The sequence below is a fragment of the Microcebus murinus genome, chromosome 2, assembly GCF_040939455.1.
Source record: "Microcebus murinus isolate Inina chromosome 2, M.murinus_Inina_mat1.0, whole genome shotgun sequence".
NCBI lineage: Eukaryota > Metazoa > Chordata > Mammalia > Primates > Cheirogaleidae > Microcebus > Microcebus murinus.
The window spans coordinates 114,182,035-114,202,188 of NC_134105.1; the positions used below are offsets into that span (position 1 = coordinate 114,182,035).

The following is a 20,154-nucleotide window of genomic DNA, read 5'->3' on the forward strand; positions in this document are numbered from 1 at the left end:
ATGAACGGATGACAAAGAGCTCATAAAGAAGCAGCGATCTTGCACAAATGCAGAGCGGTCTTCAGATGTTATTTGTAAACCTGAGAAGGATCTTAAAAGGCTGATCCCACGCCCCGAGGCACACTTATATTTTCCATAATCCTGGATGAGAAGTTATTGCGTGTTTAAGAACTTTATGCCAACAGCCATCTTGGGAATCCTCTATAGCGAATCCTCCACAGCGAAAATTCTTTCCACGGATTCAGTCAATTTCCTCTCATTCTGATACTGCTGGCAACAAAGACACCTGGCTGGCCTTCTTAATAATTTCCCATTACATCCTCAGAGGCTTCTTCTAACATTTGTAATCACCAGCTTTCTCGCCTCCATCTGGAATGAATCCAGTTCCTTTCCCTTCTTTCCGTGGGCTTTGTAAGTTTATCAGCCCTGCAGCCTCATTCTCTCTTCTGTGGGACCTTCTAGGAGTGCTGTGTCCCACCCCTACCCAGCGGACGGGACGGAGCACCAGGTGAGACATTTAATCCATGATCAGAAAGCTGGGAAGTGGAGAGGGTCATTTCTAGGGCCTTCCAACTGCCTCCCTTCCTACTTCCTTGTAGAGATTGGCCTTGGGTGCCACTTTTCCAGTTGCCCAGAGCCAGCCCTCCTCTAGTAGTTGCAGCTCTTCCATCCATCCTGTTGCTGCTTCCTTTGGCATGAGCCCCTCGTGCTGCAGAAGATTTCTTTCTTCCCTCCTCACTCCCCACCCCACTCTCCTTCCTTCTCAGGGCTCTCAAGAAGAGTATCCATCTGATCAGCTGATTCATTTAAGGTGCTAATAACTGTTAATGGACTGATGAGCTAGACTCCAGGGGCAGACAAGTTGTACAAGTGGGAAGAATAAGCGCTTTGATAAAAAGCAAAGAAGGAATCGTAGAACTGCATTATAGCAGTTTTCAAAAGAAGGTGTTGTGAGCACATGCATTGCCCTAGAATCTCCTAACTCTCCCAAGCAGAGTTGTCAACTCTGTCCTTTGTGTTACCTATTAATACCTGCCTCCTGGTGCTTCTTTCTCATGGAACTTTGTTATTGCACAGGGTGGCAGAGGGGCCAAGAGCACACTGTCCAGCCTGGCTCCTCGTCTAACCTTGCGTGGCTGCAGTTACCTTGGGCAACGGAAATAACTTCTCTGAGCCTCAGTCTCCTCGACTGCAGCACGAGCATCACCCTGGTATCTACCTCCTGGTTGTGAGAGGGTCGCGTGACTTAACGTGGAGTGCATAGCCTCCACCCTGGCACACAAGCGAGGACGCTACGTGCATCGCACGCTGCGTCATTCTCCTCCGCTACAGTTTTCTCCACCTTCAGATCCCCGACAGTCAGCAAGCGGCCAGCACATAAGAGGTCTCAGACAGGTGCTCTTCGACAGCCAATGGATGAATGAGTTATAGAGAATTTAAGCCTAAAGGATGGGCAGGACTTACAACCGGAGAAACTTGGTGGAAGAACTTATCCCAGGAATCACGAGAAATTGATCAAAAATAAAATAAAGGACCAACGGGGCCCCGGAGAGGGGACGCAGAGTGCGGAAGGTACCCCAGATGACGGAAAGAGGAGAGGTCATTTAGCCTCCCTAAATGGGTCGGGCATGAGACCCAGCCTGAGGCCTCAATGATTGCTTGTAAATAATTAAGATTTGTTAAGGAGAAAATAAACTGTCTCTTGAGAGCTAAACTGAAAGTAATCTATCCGGGGACGGTAATGAAATGCTTGATGAAACTGGCTGCTTGAGGCATGCACAGCACATTATGGGAGCCCCGGGGAAACTGGCAGTAATGCCTCCGCCTCGAAAACCCATTTGCTCGGGGAAACCGCATTCTCCGTTAGGGAGGCCAGAAGGGGCCCAGCCTGCCCCAGGCCTCGCTGCCACGCCCGGGGCTGGGAAAGTGCCGGTCTCTAGGGAGAAGGCGGCAGTTCCCACACACAAGGTAGGTCTGTCCTGCCTCCTCGGGTGGGACAGTCCCTGCAGGCTGTCAAACCGGCAACTGGGAGAGGAGAGATCAAGAGGCAGGGAGGGGGGTGCTTTAGGACTCGATAAATGTCTGTTGAACTGTTTGTTCAACGTGGAACTTTAGCAATCTAGATCGATTCAGTGAATTTCTCCCTAAGTCCTAGTTTGGCGCAAGGCACCCCGGCCCACCTCTCTGGAAGCCCACTGCGACCGCCGCAGCCCTCACTGCTGGCTGGCTTTGCTGGACCGCTTCAGGCGGCAGTATCCCCGGCACGTGGAATTCTCAGGTTGCCGCAGGCCTGGGGGTGGGGGGCTCCCCCCTCCAGATCGCTCGGCAGGCTCCTCAGAGCAGGGTCTGTGTCTCTGGCGGCTCTTCTACCCACGCATGCCGGCTCCACCCGCCAGGTATCTACAGGGAGCCGGGTGCTAATAAGACCTTGTTGACTGAGTGCTTGCTTTGCGGCACAGTCCTGCCCAGGAAGCAGTTAGAGGTCACGGTCACCAGCATCCTAATGGAGCCTAAGTGTTACGGTGGGGAGAGAAGGGGCTGAGTTACAACCAGGAAAAGAGATTTCAATGGAAAGGCTTATTAAAGCAGTAGGACTTGCGCTAGCCCCCGGGGGATTCGATTCCCTGTGTTGAACTGTATATGTAAGGGAATAAAGCAGGGTGCACAACTGCATATATTAATACAGCAGCATCCCAATGCCACATAACCGCAGAGAGAGAGAGAGAGACAGAGCAAATTCTGGAAGAAAATACAACAAAATACAGTTATCTGTGGGTTCTGGGATCATGGGCCAATTTGGGGTTTCTTCTTTGCGTACTTTTACTCCCCAAATGCTCTGCAGCAACACACAGTTCTCTTGTCACTATAACGCTAAGCAGGAGGCGAGGAAGTGGAGACGGAGGGGGCAGCCTACTTTGTCAGGAGCTCGCCTAACCCAAGAAGACGAGAAAGCTGGAGCCAGAGGGGCGCAAAGGATCCTGGGCAGGTTTCCTTAGTCCCCTCTGGGCTTGAACTTGCAGAGACCTGGGCCAGCTGCGGGTTATAGGAAGGTGCCCCCAGAAAGGAGGAGACCGAAAGTGGAGAAGAAGCCAGATGGCTGCCACTCAGGCTGGGAGGGGCAGGTGGGGAGGGGGGGCCAGGGCACAGGTGGAGGGCCAGGCTTGCTCACCTGTTCCCAGGTGCAGATGGAGATAAGTCGGGGGTGAGGGGGCAGGTGCAGGGCAGGGCGCTCTAGGGACGCACATTTCATGCCCCTGTCACAGTGAACTTTGTGACGGTCCTAACTGGGAGTGTCTGCCTGTCCCTGGTGTTTATGGCATCCCTGACTCACCAGGGCAGAAAATGAGGAAGCAGCTCAAAGGTCACTGGGTAGCAGAGGAGGAGGGAGCCCCTCAGGAAGGAGGCAGGTTCCAGGTGTGACGGTTGGTGCCCTGGGCAGAGAGGGCTGCTCTGGGGGCGGGAGATCTGGGAACAGAGCCCTGCAGAGAAGGCAGAGGGGATAAGATGGGGACAAAACCTGAGTGCTGCCAATGTGGAGTGATTTGAGTGGCCACTGAACTTCCCTTCCAACTGCAAAATATCCTTGAGGCACGAGCCATGTCGATGCTAAAACCCCTACCACTGAGAGAAGGCACTGGAGCTCGGGGGAAGAGCAGGGGAGGCCTGGGAGGGAGGGAGGGCAGACACGCCGAACGACCCTCTGCCTCGCACCTACAGCACAAATCCACTTTCCCAGCTAGCCCTCCTTACCCGTCGAACCCCAGAAAGGGACACAAGGCAGGCATAGGTGAGAGACACGAGTGAGATTAGGGAAGTGGAGCTTGGAGGGAAGCAGGGGCAGCCGGGGCAGAGGGCAAGCAGGAACGGCAGGTGGGGGACAGCGAGGCAGGCCGGCGTGCTGCCTCGGGGGGTTCAGCAAGGCTGGGCTCAGCCCCCAGCATGCACCCAGCAAACAGCTGCTGGGCACTGTGTCCCAGGCACTGTGCCAGGCTCTGGGGGTACACAGCTGGCAGAGACAGGCTCAGTTCCTGATCTCGAGGGAGGGGGTGTCAGACAGTAATAAATAAGCAATCATAGAAATCAATGTACAACCGCCGTGGTAACCAGTGTTGCGAGTCCGATGAGAGGATTTGGGGATAAGGAGAGGTTGCCCCGAGGAGGGGCTCTTTGGGCTGAGAGTGGAGATGAGCAGCAGTGAACCATGAGAAAACGGGAGAAGAGGTAGGGTGGGGGAGGGAAGAGCATTGTGTGGAGGCGGTGGAAGGTGGGGGCATGTTCCAGAAACTTAACAGGCCAATGTGCAAGGATGGGGCCAAGACGGTGGCTTGGGGGTGTGCGATTCCCCTACGTGCTATCTATTGGCCCCCACTGTCATTCCGACAAACTACAGGCCAGGTGCAAATAGCACCCTTGTTCCATCAGGGCAGTGTGGGACAAATCTTGCTATCTGCTGTCTTTCAGCCAGGTTGCCTGCCCCGCACCACAATCCTCCGGCAAGCCACTCTGGAGTCATCCCACAGCCAGGGGGTGGGGGGCAGAAATGTGGGCTGGGCCCTGGCCTCATAGGCCATGACGATGACATGAGTCATTATCCTAATAGAAATGGGAAGTTATTGAAGGGCTTTAAACAGAGGCAGTGACATAGTTGTGATTTTACTAATATTTTAAAAGATTGTTCTGGTTCCAGGACAAAGAAAAGATAGGAGAAGAGGCAGACAGGCTCATAAAGCAAGTTAGGAGGCTATGGCTGTAGGTTAGGAGAAGCAGCTTAGACCAGTGGGGTGGCAGAGGAAACAGAGAAAAATAAACAGATTTAAGAGATGTTAGAGAGTTAAAATCATCAGGCAGAGTGACAACTGGAATTTGTAGGTGAAGGAGAAAGAGATCAAGGGTGGTGTGGCAGTTTTAAAATATAGTCCCAAAATTCTTCGAAACTCTTCTCATCAAAAGGTGGGGTTCGAGTGCCCTCCCTTGAATTGGGTTCCACGACGGCCTGCCCACCAACAGAATACAGTGGAAGTAATGCTAGGTCAGTTTTTGGGCTGAGGCCTTAAGAAGCCCACAGTTTTAACTTCCTGTCTCTTTTGATGTTTTCCCTTAGAATCCAGCCGCCATGCTGTGAGGAAGCCCAAGCGTATCTGTGGAGAGGCCCGCAGAGAGAGGAGCCAGAGTCAGCACCAATTTGCTAGCCAGTGAGTGCACCATCTTGGAAGTGGGTCTTCTACCACAGTTAAGTCACTACAGCTGACATTTCGCATGGCGCAAAGACAAGCTGTCCCTACCAAGCCCCATCCAAACTGCAGATCTGCAAGCAAAATAAATGATTAGTGTCACTTTAAGCCACTGAATTTTGGGGTGGTTTATAACAACATAGCAATAGATAAAGTAACAGATGACTGCTAGGTTTCTGGCTTTCATTCCTGGATGGATGGGTGTCATTTATTGAGAGAGATCACTGGGAAGGACCCAGGTTTGGGGACAAAGATCACAAATTTGGCTTTCAGCTTGTTAAGTTTGCGGTGTTTTGAGATTTCTAAGTGGAGAAATCATGTGGGCGTTGGACTCCTAGAACTATGGCTCAGGAGAGAGGCTGGGCTTGAAGATAGAAATTTATGAGTCAGCTGGGAATGGGCGGCCACTAAAGCTCTGGGTGTGGACCTGCATGTAGAGTGACAATAGAAGAGACCCTAGGACCGAGCGTGGGGGCTCTGACATTTTATGGTAGGGCAGAGGAGGAGGAAGCTGCAAAGGAGACATGAAAAGGCCAGGGCCAGTGATGTAGGAGAACAGGGAAGACGTATCATGGGAGCCAACAGAACAGAGTGTCTCAGGAAGGAGGGGGCATCGAGTGGGGTCAAACGCTGCCAGGAGAACAAGCACATGCTGGGCCAGGCACACTTTCCCCCCGGCCTCCTGGTGACCAGCATCACAGTAAGCAGTGTGGCTGGGTTGCCAAGAAGCCCTGTGCTGGCACTCTGGAGGACAAAGGCAAGATGAGGATCACACCTGTGCCCACGAACCCATTCTTCCCTAGGGCCCTGCTTCTCAAATCGTAGTCCCTGGACCAGGAGTATCTTCACTTGGGAGCTCATTAGAAATGCAGACTCTCAGGCTCTACCCAGACACTCCCGAATCAGTCTGCACTTCAGTGGGGGCCCCAGGTGGCTTGTCTGCACACTAAAATGTGAGAATTCATGCAGTTGGGCCCCCTGAGTGGAGGCACCAAACCAGGAGATGGACAGGAATGCAGGGAAGCAGCCGGACAAAGCGAACTGAGCTGAAAGTCACATGCAGAGTATCCGAGACAACCGTTCATTAAATCTACTTTTCCTAAACCCCTAATTTGTAACTCTAAACCTCTACTGCACATCACAACCCCCTGGGTAACTCTTCAAAAATCAGAGAGAAGCTCAGATCCTGCTGCTCTGGATTCTGATTCAGAAGGTATGAGGAGCCCGGGCATCAGTATTTGTACCCCTTGGATGATTCTCATGGGAGTCAGAGTTGATAGCCACTGCCCTAAACTGTCACTCCTCCCCTTTTGAGCACGTGCCCGTCTTAGACTGACCATTCATTTCTTTGAGGTTGAAACTGAGCCTGGACTGGGATGTTTTGATCCAGACTGTATCTCTGGCAGGCGGCAGTGTGAGTTTCCCCAGGCGCCTGGGCTCTTCCTATGAGCACTGGCTTCTGACTGGTGCTACGGTGACAGCAGGTGCTGCCCAGGCCCCAGCTGGGAGCCAGGCCTTGGGATTGGAGCGGATGGAGGGTGGGCTGCTGTCTTGCAGTTGCACTGGCAGGCTGACACCACCCTGGCTCTGGCCTAAACGCCACGCTCTTGCGGTCCAGATTCTCAACAGACGTGCACATCTGAGGCTGAGCCCCTTAAACCACAGAGCCTGGGCCGGGCCACTACATAGAACTTAGACACGCAAGTGACACTGGGCTCAGACATGCCACTCTGATGGAGCAGACCCCAGGGAGCAACCCAAGCCTGTGTGACCAACAGGAACATGACACTTCAGAGCAGGAGAGTATAGGGCACCACGTTTAGGAAAAATTCTCCTGCTGGGTCTTGCGCCTCTATCAGAGATGCCAGGGAAGGATTCTAAAATGGCATGATCAGCCTCAAAAAGCCAGCGATGTGGAAACTTAGTTCCTATCAAAAATCCACCATGGATCAAACATCGATGGATTGGTTGAAACTTTTATATATGAAGGAAGAAAGAAAAAATATTTTTTTCTCACCTGGTATGTTATTTTGTGATCATGGATTCCTTTATTTCTTGTGTAAAGTGGTACTTTCCTATGTTTTTCTTAAATTAGAATTTAGAAAAACAAGGCAGTTTCCTCTAGTTCTAGGAAGGTAGGGTGTGTGTGTGTGCGTGTGTGTGTGTGCGTGTGCGTGTGCGTGTGCGTGTGCGTGTGTGTGTGTGTGTGTGTGTGTGTGTTATCGGGTCTTCAGAGATTTCAATGGCTCTGGGCAGAGCTGTTTTGTGACTTTTTTCCCCTGGAGATTTCCCGGTGGGTTCCTCCTTGTGCATCTTTTTTCACACAGCTGTACTTTCCAACACATCAACTCTTTCACCGAGTCTGGAGACTGCAAAAATTCCCAGAGTGGAAGAGCCCTGATATTGTGTGCACATTGGAGCGTTTTCTCTGGCAGTCTTTGGGAGGGGCCTGGTACATGGTGACTTTTTTGGTGACAATTTAGGGCCCAACCACAATGACTTCCAACCACTGACTCCCTTCTTGGCACATGTCTGCCAGATACAAACTTGCAGACAATTGGTCACCAAAGCCCAGTTAATTTCCTATAACTTCAACTTGCCCTCACTAATAGTAACAATGGTACTAGTAACTGGCCTTTGATGAGTGCTCTTTACATGTACAAAGTCATGTAACACCCACAACAACCCGGTAGGAGGTGCAATGTGCATTTTACACATTGCAAATCGCCCTCTCGTTTCAGACCAGCAGACTGAGGTTTAGCAAGGTGAGGTCATTTGACCACATTGCAGTCAGCTAAGGAAGAGGCACGGGGCCAGCCCCCCTCAAGCATGGGATGGTGGGGCAGGAGCATGTCCCCAGCTGCAAGGTGTGTTTTGTCACCAACTCTGTTTAGAATTGTCAGCACATGGTGATAATAAAAAGTGGGCCAATTTTAGTTACTTTTATAATTATTTTTAAATTCTTTGCCGTGTGCCTTGTGTTCGTTCCCCTTCCAAATGACCCAATGTTCCAAAGTCCCATTGAGTCCTCGGACCTAGTCTCATCAGCCAGTGTTTCCCTGCCCAGGTCTCAGCGCGATCGATTCCTGGGCAAGGCCAGATGGGGAAAGGAAGGAGAGTGAAGGCCAGGAGGTGCTCTGGATCCCAACCCAGGCTCCACCTCCTCCAGGAAGCCTCTGCTAACCTCCCTGCTCCTCGCTGGCCCTCCCCTATGCAAAGGAGGAGGTGGTGTCCTCCATTGTGGGGAGGGCTGCCTGGCTGCTTTTAGGTTTGCTCTTTGAAGGCCTTCCTCGTGCACCTGCAGATGACAATGGCTACCTCACCACTCGGCAAACTCTGTCCCTGCGCCACGAGCTGGCCACCAAGCCTGGCTTCTGCTGCCCCACTGCTCTGGCTGCTTCCCCTTCGTGTAAGATCTAGAGGAACAAAAGGTGGTGATCCTGGGCCAGGCAGGCTGGGAGGACGGAGGGAAGGGGGTGGAGACAGAAGACACACTTCATCAGTGTGTCTGAAAACATGCCCAAGAACTGGTTCTGCTGGGTGAGTTCACCCAGGGGTCACCTGCCTTCTCACAGGGTGAAGCAAAATGTCCTGCTCCAGGCAACCCGGAGTTAGGGCCACTTTTCATTCTAAGCTGAGTGATTGTTCTGTTTTGAGGATTTTTTCCCTAAGCCAAATTACTTATTTTTGTTCATGCATGGATGCAGCCAGACTACAAATGTGGGGCTATGCAATGGGCAGGAGGGGTGGGGTGCATGGCAGGAAGAGGGCTTCTGGCCCAGTAGGACAAGATCAGAAAGTCACTGGCCCGGCCAGGGAGGATGGTCTTTTCCTCTCAGCCTCCCTCCCTCAGGTCTGGAAGCATCTTCCCTGTCTGGATCTGATGGCCGAGACGGTCTCACTCATGACTGATCATTCCAGATTCCTCATTCCTGTGGTGCCTGCACAAACTATGTGCTCAGTAAAGAATTGTTCAGATGAAGAAACAAACCAACAAGGCAAAACCAACAAGCTAAAGAAGAGGGGCCTTCTGCCTTCATCAGATGAACTTCCTGGCAGAACCTGGGCCAGCCTCAGCTAATGGTCTTTTCTAGATCTACCTCCAGACTGTTTGACCCAGCCCCTCCCCAGCATCAGGTTGCACCCTGCTCGAGGGCCCCAAGGCCAGGCTCTGAGAGATGAGGGTGGTGGGGGAGCCTGGGGCCTAGGAGAACCTCTGTGAGCTGTGGCCAGGCGGTTCTGGGCTTGCGTGGGCATGCTGAGAAGTGAGTTCTAAACTGCAGCCTCCTGGGGCTGCTCCCCTAGACTTGGGGCTCCTGAGTTTCCTGGTACAGCTCTTCACTTCCTCCTCATTCTTGCTGGATCCTGGAAGCCTGTGACAAAGTCTTAATTGCAAGCTGATGGCCAAACACGCTGAACTAAAGACACCCCTAAAATTTCCCTAACCCCCAGTTCTCAACTTCCCTGACTCCATTTTGTCTCCTTCCCGTGCCCAGACACCCACCCGAACGCCAAGGCTCCCATTCCAACCCTTCCCTGCTCCGTAGGCCCCCACAAGACAACTTTGCCATCACGCACCTGATTCAACCATGTGTTCATGAGTGTCTGATTTCTATTTAGGAGCATTTCCCCCTCTTCCAAGTTTTCAATGACCAAAGAACCAGAAGGGCTGAGGAGCTTTGCCTTTGGAAAGGGCCTTTCTAAATTTTTTTTTTTGAAGGGTTTGAGCTTTCTCTTGCTCTGTGAATGGCTGAATGACATTGGACAAGGTGCATTGTCTCTCTGCTCAGTTTCCCCGCATGCGGTACAGATTTCAGCGCTCTGTCCGGGTTTAAGGCAACAGTTAAAATCCTGGATAGTGAAGGTTCCTAGAGCCACACATCCTGGACACTCTGGGACAACTCTGATTTCAAATACTTTGTCCCCATCATCGGATCTTGCGTCTGATCCTGTAAGCTAACTTGGGATAAGAAAATACGGTCTTGAGAGTACTTTGAATTCTTTATTCCAGCAACAGGTTGGAATTTTATTTACTAATATGCAAATAAAAACCAATCAGATTCTGGGCGCTGGCCTGGAAACTGCTGCCTGACACACACAACTGTGTCACTGGGGGCCCTTTCTGGGGAGGCTCTGGGAGAGCTTCTCCCTCCGCCCTCCATCCCCGTCTCGCCCACCCCTGGGTGCCGGGCAGAAAAGAGGTTTACTCACCTGCACAGAGTGTGCACAGCACAGCCCACATCTTCGCCATGATCTTGCTTTCTCTCTGCCCCAAACCCAGCCTGGCACCGGCAGGCACCAGGCAGGTCTGGGCTGACTGGTTACAGCTACAGTAGCCTCTGGCCTGGCCCAACCTGAGGTCCCTGCAGTTCTTCTTCTTCTCACCCTCCTCTGCCCAGCAGGGCCCACAGGCCCTGCCCCTCAGCTGGACTGGCAGGTGAGCTCACCTGTGGGATGGCCTCACACTCCACCTACTCCACCAAGGTCCCGAGGGGAGTCTGCCGTACTTTCCGCTTGAACCAGTCCCCTCCCCTGCCTTTCCCTGGTTAGCAGGTGTGCAAAGTCCTGGGCTGCTCACAAAGGTGTGGTGCTGTCTTCTAACTGGCAGGAAATTGTCTCCTCATGATAAAAAAGGAAATGCTCTCAGAGGTAGGGTCCAAGCCAATAAAAGAAGGGCGTTGCCCACATTTACCGAAACACTTCAAGCAAGACGCAGTATGTTCTGTTTCTCTACTTCTCTCCTCTTGCACAGTGCCCACCCCACAGCCCGCTAGAGATACAGTCACAAAGAAGATGCAAAGTCCTTGCTCTCAGAGTTGAGAATCTGGTGGGGAAAGTAGTGAGTTCACAAGTAAACGAAGATCATCTTGGAGATAGTGTGACCAATGCAGTTCTGTTCTCCTGGCACCGTCTCAGTTTTCAAACCACAAGGGACTCCCTCAGTCCCAAGCAAACTGAGATGCTGGTCACCCTACTTGAAGAATGATAAATGCTGTGGAGAACATGATTCTCCCTGAGCAGCCACTGTTGCTGATTTCTTCCATAGATATTCTGTTAAGATATATATGATAGAATACACACAAGTGATAGTATGCCATATACACTGTTCTGCAATGAGATTTGGTTTTGTTTTCTATTTTTCACTTAAAATATCTTGGGCGTTTTTAGTATCAGTACATATGGTGATACATACAGTAGTACCACCATCTATTTAATGGATGATAATATATGAGTGACATAATTTGTTTAACTGAACTATACTTTTAGAATGTTTTACCCCATCTTTCACAATTATGAAAAGAGTTGCAACTAATATCTATTATGCATATGTTATTTCACACATGTGATTACATATGTAGGATAAATCCTTAAAAGAATAATTTCTGAAATGGCTCAAAGGGTAGGCACATTTATAACTTTTATAGATACTGCCAAACTGTCCCTCATAAGGATTTTATCAGCCTACACTCCTATTAGCAGCATATGAGAATGCTTATCTCCCCATGAACACACTAATACATTTATCAAACATTTATAACAGAATTATCAAATGTTTTGCTCTTTGCCAATCTAAGTAGAAATGATATGTATATATAATTTACTTCAAAATATTAGCAGTGTAATTGAAAATCTTTTTATATAGTTGTACATCATTTATATTTCCTTTTGTGTTACTAGGTAGTTCATTTGCCCATATTTTTATTGTGCTCTTGGTCTTAGCTTATTGATTTATAACAGCTCTCTGTATATCAGGGAAACTAACTTTTAGATACGATAAATATTGCAGATAACTTCCCCACTATTTCCTTGTATTGTGAATTTAGAGTTTCCTACATAAATTATTTCATCAATCCTTTGTGGCTACTAGGTTTGGTTGACATACAAACGTTGTTGTTTTCTGTTTATTATTGAATTCTCTCAGGTACCTTGTTGAATATGTAACATTCTCTCAGGTACCTTGTTGAATTCACTCAGGTACCTTATTGGACATGTAATAATTTTTCAGGCCAACATCTTATAATGCCATCGCCACGTTAGTCTTCCTAACACACAGACCTGGTGATGTCGCTTGTCTGCTCAGGTCCCGTCAGTGACTCTGCAGAACCTAACAAATGAAACCCAGCTCCTGAAATTGACCTTTACGGTACTCCAGCATTTGCTCGCTAACACAGCCTACCTTCCAGAAATGACCTTCCAGCATATGAAACTTATGCGCTGACCGAGTCAGACATCTTTTTACACCTGGAACACATACTTTCTTACTCCAGAACTTCTTCCATGCCATCCCTGCAATAATCTGTGTTTACTTGTTGTAATCTAACTTGTCCTTCAAAAGCCAGCCAGCTCACACGTCACCATCTCTCCCACGAAGCCTTTCCCGACTTCCTCAGTCAGAAGGCTCTCTCCCTCCTCTGAACTCACACAGCACTCTGGGTCTCTTTTAGGGCACTAACTACATTCTGCCTTATGCTCGAGTTATTTTTGGTCTGTGTCTCATTCCTCCTAATAAACTGTGAGCTCATTCATTCAGCCAGTTTCTAGTGATACTACGTGCCAGGCATTGTTCCACCTAGCTAGGAAGAAAGACAACTTTGAGCTATGTGTCTTACTACCTTCAGCCAAATACAGTGCCTGACGTGTAGCAGGTAATCGGTAAGTATTTGTAAGTGGGTGGACAAATGGATGGATGGAGAAGTGGGTGGAAGGGGTGATTATAGAATGTGTGGGATGAGAGGTGCTGGGCTTTGCTTTGATCATAGTGATGGGGGTGGGTGTAATGGGGTAGGGTAGGTTATGAGCTCACTTGGAGTTTATGAAGCTCGCAGAATCTTTGTACCACCTGGGGTTGCCAACTGACCATCCCGTGGGCTGTGAGTGAGGGGGTGGGGAACGTGGAGGGCAAACACAACAGCCCAGTTTACTGTCCAGAGACAGGTCTGTTAAAAGGAATGTCACCCTGGTCACCAGCAATGACTACTCTACTCGCACTGTGGTTCTCTCCCAACACCTACCACTCAGAGGACCCTCTCCATTCTATAACTCTGTTATTTTTTTTTCTAGCCCTCTCTAAGCCGACAGGAGGAGGCTGAGGTGAGTTTGTTTATTCTTCTAGATCCTTGGATTTAGACTAGCTTCCAGATGGACTTTGAATAAGCAGCCCCAGGCAGGAGGGTATGGAGAGAAAGCCCAGAGAAAACCTTTTCTTTAGACCTCTCCACCTACAAAGAGGGAACCTCTTCTGATCCGATGATAAAGTCAGTGTCGGGAGAGTCAGCCGGGAGGGAAGGAGTTAAGCGAGGCCTGCATTCCTTCCTCTCAGGGGTCTGCCAGCCCGTGGGGCCAGAGGCTAAATTTAGAGGGTGGCTAAGGTTTCCTGTTAACAGCTGTCCTGCCCCTCAGGGAAGAAGCACTGGAGAGAGGAGGAGGTTGGTCTTTCTCTCAGGGGCTGGAGCTTTTGTCCATTTCGTCTGGGTCCCTCGGCCCTGGGCAGACATAGGCAGGTCTGTGGTGAGTGTGCTTCTCCCTCACCTGTCCTGGAGAGCCCGGGAATCACACCCCGAGGGGCAGTGGCTCTGTCCTGAGGGCCAGGCCCTGCCAAGCTGGGGGTTTCATATCCCTTGATAGGCTGCTGGTGGTGCCTGAGCCAGAGGCCCTGACCCCTGTGGCCTTGGTTAGAGTCACCAAGGAAGGCCAGCGGCACCTCTCCCAGCAGAGACAAAAGGGGTGCGGGCGTGCAGGGGTGCGTGGGTGCAGGGGTGCGTGTGCGTGGGGGGTGCTGCTTGGTGTCCTGTGAGCAGTAGCTGGGCCGGGTCTCCCTGGATTTTCCTTGGGGGTCCTTTGCCCACCAGGGTATTAGCATGTGGTGACCGTCCCATTCCTACTTCCACTGAGGTGACATCGCTGACACCCACCCCCAAATAGAAACCTCTAGAACCTGATTCTCTGACTGCCTTTTTCTTGCCAAACTTACAGCGGCTGGCAGGCTGTCATGGCGACCAGTGGGGACCCAGAGGAGGAGCAGGTGGTCCCAGGCGAGGAGGATGAAGGCGACGACGTGAGGGCGGTGCAGGCCCACTACCTCCGGAGCCCCTCCCCCAGCCAGTAAGTGCGCGCTGGTGTCCTGCCCTCTCTCACAGCCGGGCGGGGAGGGGCTGGGAGCAGGGTGAGCCGTGGCCCCGCAATCCACAGCCGCCATCCAGGGCCACTCACTTAACAAACATAACCGAGTGTGCTTATGTGCTGCACTTTCTGGAGGGGGCGAACGTGCAAACAGGTTGCAGAGTGGCGTGGTAAGCGCTAGATATTAGCATGTCCAGGGGCTAGAGTGCGGTGGCCAGGGAAGGGAGCAACTAGACTGGGAAGGGTCACAGGAGGCTCCTTGGGTGATGTCGGACCTGAACCTGGAGGGATGAGTAGGATTTTGGCAGATCCACCTGCTAGTGCTTCATGCGCCAGGATTGGGGCTGGATGTGGGGACGACAGGCCATAGATCATAGAAGAGGCCCATAGAACGGTTCCTAGTACTAAAATAATTTTTTTATCCATGATCAAGCTGTGTCTTTCAAACTGGGAGATGTGCGTGCCCAGGGCAAGTGGCAGGGTGCCGGGGAGATAGGGAAACATGATGCATCTTCCTGGAGAGTCCTCTTCATTTTATGACAAGCAATTTAAAACTTTCTTATTTACGTTAAAACAATTGAGAAAATATTATGATGTAGACTGGCAAATTTGCATGAACTTTCAAGACAAACCGTGAGACATTAAAGAAGTGTCATATTTAACTGCCTGCTAAAACCATCGTGTGTGCTATCATTTATAAATGATAGCAGGACACCTGACTTCTAATCATAGCTCTGTCACCAAATTGATGAGAAGAATAACTCAAACGATTGAGCCTGTGTCTGCTTGTCTGTGAAAAGAGAAAGAAAGGCCCAACAAAAATACCTCAAAGTAACTTTACCTCTAAGTGTTTATAATTCTGTTTGACTTCACTCTTTCTTGGTTCTGGAGTCTTGCTGGCTCCTGCTTCTCCGGGTTCGAAGTCCTCCACACTGGGTTAAGATGGAAGCATGGGCAGGTGCTCCTCAGCCACGGGCCAGGGCACTTGGCCTCGGTGGAGTCTGGGGACTCTTTAAAACTGAGCATTATGTTGCCACTTAGAAAAATGATCAGGATTGAGAGATGTAAAATACACCCCTCCCTTCCTGTACGCTCCAGGATAAGTAAGGCAGAGGTAGCTTTGTGTGTGGTTGGGGCAGGTGGTAGGTTTGTGTATTACTTAGGGCAGTGTTAGCCATTATATCAAAAGGACGTTTCTTTCTTGCTCAAATAAGTTCCTAAAGGGGACCCTGAGCAGTAATTTGGAACTGAGGCCCCTTCCATCTCATGGATGTACCATTTTAAATCATGGCTTCTAACGTCTCTGTGCTCATCAGTATCAAGACAGAATGGAGAAGGGCCCTGAGAATTTCCCAGGAGGTTTTTATGGGCCAGATCTGAGAATGGCCACTTCACTTCCACTCATATATGCCATTGGCTGGAACTCAGCAAGGCCATGCTTTCTTGCAGGGAAGGATGGGAAATAAGATCCATTATTTCCTCCTCCAAAAGAGGTTGTACCTCCTCCAAAAGAGTTGGTACGTAGCAATCTCAGCCGCAGTATACCCCTCGAGTCAGTCAATCCACGTTACCTTTTCCCCCCACTCATAGCACATGTTTCCTGCCTCCCAGGTGAGACAGCCCCACAGCCCACTCTCCAACTGCTGCAGGCATAGTTCTAAGGCTGGGTTCTCCCAGGGATGTGCATTCTCTCCCTCAGGTCTGAAGGTAACACCGTATGGTCTCACTAGGATAACTGCCAAAAAGGCTCCCATTTTATAAAGAAAGGAATGGGAGCTATATTGATAGAAACCCTATGATTAATGAGCATGGCTAGCACAGATGTGGGGAAACCTCCTAGATCTGACCTTGATTTGGATATCTGGGAGACACTCCCTTGTCGGTTGTTCTCTCTGGCCTGTAGCCCTACTGTCTGCGCCTTCCTCCTTGTCCGTTACCTCCCTGTAGCCACATCTGAAGTGGGGTGGGAGGGATGTCTTCCTTGAAGACTATATAGCTTTTGCAGACTGTGTCCTGCTCATGGAAATTTGGGGGCCCAAGGGCTGTTTTGAGACTCACACCACCCAAAGGCTTTTCAAAGCTCATGGTTTCTTTGGAAACATGATCCCTTCAAAAACCTCAATAGGTTTCTGATCTATGTAGACCAAACAACTCCCTGTGTTAGTAACCACACTCATAGTTCTTTCTTTTTTTTTTTTTTTTTTTTTTTTTTTGAGACAGAGTCTCACTTGTTGCCCAGGCTAGAGTGAGTGCCGTGGCGTCAGCCTAGCTCACAGCAACCTCAAACTCCTGGGCTCAAGCAATCCTCCTGCCTCAGCCTCCCGAGTAGCTGGGACTACAGGCATGCGCCACCATGCCCGGCTAATTTTTTCTATATATATTAGTTGGCCAATTAATTTCTTTCTATTTATAGTAGAGACGAGGTCTCGCTCTTGCTCAGGCTGGTTTCGAACTCCTGACCTTGAGCAATCCGCCTGTCTCGGCCTCCCAGAGAGCTAGGATTACAGGCGTGAGCCACCGCGCCCGGCCCTCATAGTTCTTTCTTACATAACATTGTCAGTCCTGATTCATTTCTTTGCCTCCTTGTCTCAATTCAATGACAGTTATCTGGAAGGGTTATCTGAAACTATAAATTTAGGTGGGAAGTCCAGGATGCATGTTGTGGTTTCTAGTGTAATTGTTAGAAAGTTTGTCACAGAACATAAAGCTAACAAGCTAATGAGGAAAGGGGACAATGAGATAATAAAATATAATCAATCCAAAAGAAGAAAAGAAAGAGGAGAAAAAGAATACAAAAGAAGCATAACAAATAATAACAAAATAGGATGATAGATTTAACCCAAATATATGAGTAACTACATTAAATGTAAGTAGACTACTCCAATTAAAAGACAAAGATTATCAGACTCAATTTTTTAAAAAGCCTACATACTGTTTACAAGAGACATACCTTAAAAATAAGGACATACAAAGGTTAACAAAAAATAGAAAACTTATACTACACTGTTCCAGTTACTATTGCTTATAACTTCAAAATTTAGTGGCACAAAAAAATATTTTATTATGTTCTCCACCTGGAAAAAGCACAGTAGAATTAGCTTGTGTTTGCCCCAAGATGTCTGTAGCTTCAACTGGAAAGATTTGAAGACTGGGAATGACTTTAAGGCTGAGGGTGACTCACAGAGGTATCTTCACATGTTCGGCAGTTCATGTTGGGATTTTTCTGGGCTGTTGGCCAAAATACCTAAGATGGTCTCTCCATACGGGCCACTTTGGGCCTTCTCAAAGCATGGCAGCTAAATTCCAAAAGTGACATCCAAGAGAACAAAAGTTTATTAATTTTCATTTTCTAGCCTCAGAAGTCTCAAAGTGTCACTTCTGCCACACTCTGCTGTCACAAAGATCCACAAAGTCTCAAAAGTAGGCAACACAGATTCCATCACTCCAGGAGAGGTAGCAAGGTGATATCCTAAAGAGAACGAGTGGGATGGGAAATATTGTGGTCATCTTTGGAAAATACAAGCTGCCACAAATGGAAACACTAACCAAAAGCAAGCCAGTGGGGCTATATTGATATCAGACAAAGCAGATTTTAATGTAAGCATTATTAGAGACAAAGAGAAAAAGAGGGACATTTTGTAACAATCAAAGTTTCAGTTCACCAGGAAGATATAATAATTTAAAATTTCTATGTCTAATAATACACCTTCAAAATATATAAAGCAAAAAATGGACAGAACTGAATGAAAAATTAAAATTCACAATCTTAGTCAACTGTATGTATTTTTTTAAAAAAACTATCTCATCAACTGATAGAATGAGGCCAAAAAATTATTAAGAATGTAGGAAATTTGAACAAAACAATAAACAAAATTAACCTAACTAGCATTTAGAGAACATGTCCCCAACAACTGTAGGATGCACATTTTTATTATGTACACATGGAACATTTACTTAACAGATCATATACTGGACCATACTTATATCAACAAATTTTTAATGATTGAAATCATACAGAATATGTTCTCTGACTATAGAAGAATGGAGGTAGAAATAGATTAAAAAAAGAAATAATAGAAATTCAAATTCAACCATAATTCAATACTAGTGCATGCTCACTAGAATATCTAAAATTAACGACTGACAATAGCAAATATTAATGAGGATGTGAAGCGATTAGAACTATTCATTGCTGGTGAGAGTGTAAATTAGTACAACCATTTGGAACTATTTCTCAGTATCTACTAAAGCTAAACACATTCCAGTCCTCTGACCCAGAAGGCTCACTCATGATAATATTTAGCAGAAATAAGTACATATGTGCACCAGAAGATAAGTACTAGACTGTTTTAGCAACCAATAGTCATTAAGGATATAGAATGTGTAAATAATACTATGAACTGTCTAATTGGCAGTAGGCTGGATAAATAAAGTCTGCTATACATATTTTAAACACTGTCTGTCTCAGTCCATTTTTGTTGCTCTTAACAGAATACCTGAGACTGGGTAATTCTGAAAGAAACGAGGTTTATTTGGCTCATATTTCTGGAGTCTAGAAAATCCAAGATCAAGTGGCCATCCTGGCAAGGGCCTCATTCTGCATCGTAACATGGCATATGGCAGCACATGGCGAGAGTACGCGTGAGAGAGAGCAGAAGGCACGTGCAGAAGAGACCAAACACAAGAGGCAGCCTCACTTTATAACACCTGCTCTCTGGCAAAGAGTCCAATCTCCCAGAGTAAGAACTCACTCCCTTGAGAAAGGTATTCATCTCTCTTACAGACCTACTCACCTCTTAAAATCACCACCAGACTCAACATGAGTCTGGGTGGGGACCAACCATATTCAAGCCATAGCACTGCCCTAGGAAATGTGCATTTTATTAACTGTCTATCACCTTGATGTGACTAAGATTCTCAGATTATTGGTTGGGGAAGGCCAATAGTGAGTATTATGCAAGGGTGGGGTAGTCACTGAAAGGGGAGGTAGGAAGCAGGGAAGACCAATTCTGCTAGTTTCACAGTTTTATGTTAAGTTAGCCTGCCACGGGACAAAAGCATTTTATTATTTTATTTTATTTATTATCTTATTTCAGCATATTATGGGGGTACACATGTTTAGGTTATATATATTGCTTTTGCCTCACCCGAGTCAGAGCTTCAAGGGTTTCTATCCCCCAGATGGTGTGCACTGCACCCATTAGGTGTGAATATACCCATCCCCTCCTCCCCGCTCCCACCTGCCTGACACCCGATGAATGTTGCTACTATATGTGCACATAAGTGTTGCTCAGTTAATACCAATTTGATGGTGAGTACATGTGGTGCTTGTTTTTCTATTCTTGTCATATTGCACTTAGTAGAATGGGGTCCAGCTCTGTCCAGGATAATACAAGAGGTGCTAGATCACCGTTGTTTTTGTAGCTGAGTAGAACTCCATGGTATGCATATACCACATTTTATTAATCCACTCGTGTATTGATGGGCACTTGGGTTGTTTCCACATCTTTGCAATTGTGAATTGTTATAAACATTAGAGTGCAAGTGTCTTTTTTATAGAATGTCTTTTTTTCTTCTGAGTAGATACCCAGTAATGGGATTGCTGGATCAAATGGTAATTCTACTTGTAGCTCTTTGAGGTATCTCCATATTACTTTCCACAGAGGTTGTACTAGTTTGCAGTCCCACCAGCAGTGTATGAGAGTTCCTATCTCTCCGCATCCACACCATCATTTATTGTTTTGGGGCTTTTTGATAAAGGCCATTCTCACTGGAGTTAAGTGATATCTCATTGTAGTTTTGA

At 48.1% G+C, this 20,154-nt stretch overlaps 2 protein-coding genes across 6 annotated transcripts in view; one reads left to right on the forward strand and one right to left on the reverse strand.

The window, feature by feature from the left end:
- Nucleotides 1–10,784, reverse strand: part of GPA33 (glycoprotein A33) — a 31,933-nt gene extending 21,149 nt beyond the window's left edge. The window contains exon 1 of the mRNA XM_012745319.3: nt 10,443–10,784. Within this exon, the coding sequence (XP_012600773.1) occupies nt 10,443–10,482 (40 nt within the window). The 5' untranslated portion in view covers nt 10,483–10,784. The remainder of the gene's footprint in view (nt 1–10,442) is intronic.
- Nucleotides 10,785–12,784: 2,000 nt separating this feature from the next.
- Nucleotides 12,785–20,154, forward strand: part of STYXL2 (serine/threonine/tyrosine interacting like 2) — a 37,769-nt gene continuing 30,399 nt past the window's right edge. For 2 of the 5 annotated variants that reach the window (XM_012745309.3, XM_012745314.3), the window contains exons 1-2: nt 13,651–13,739; nt 14,205–14,333. In XM_012745309.3, the coding sequence (XP_012600763.2) occupies nt 14,221–14,333 (113 nt within the window). In that variant the 5' untranslated portion in view covers nt 13,651–13,739; nt 14,205–14,220. Of the gene's footprint in view, nt 12,885–13,292; nt 13,323–13,626; nt 13,740–14,204; nt 14,334–20,154 lie in introns of those variants that run through there. The other 3 variants (XM_012745312.3, XM_012745313.3, XM_012745311.3) reach the window with 3 other exon arrangements.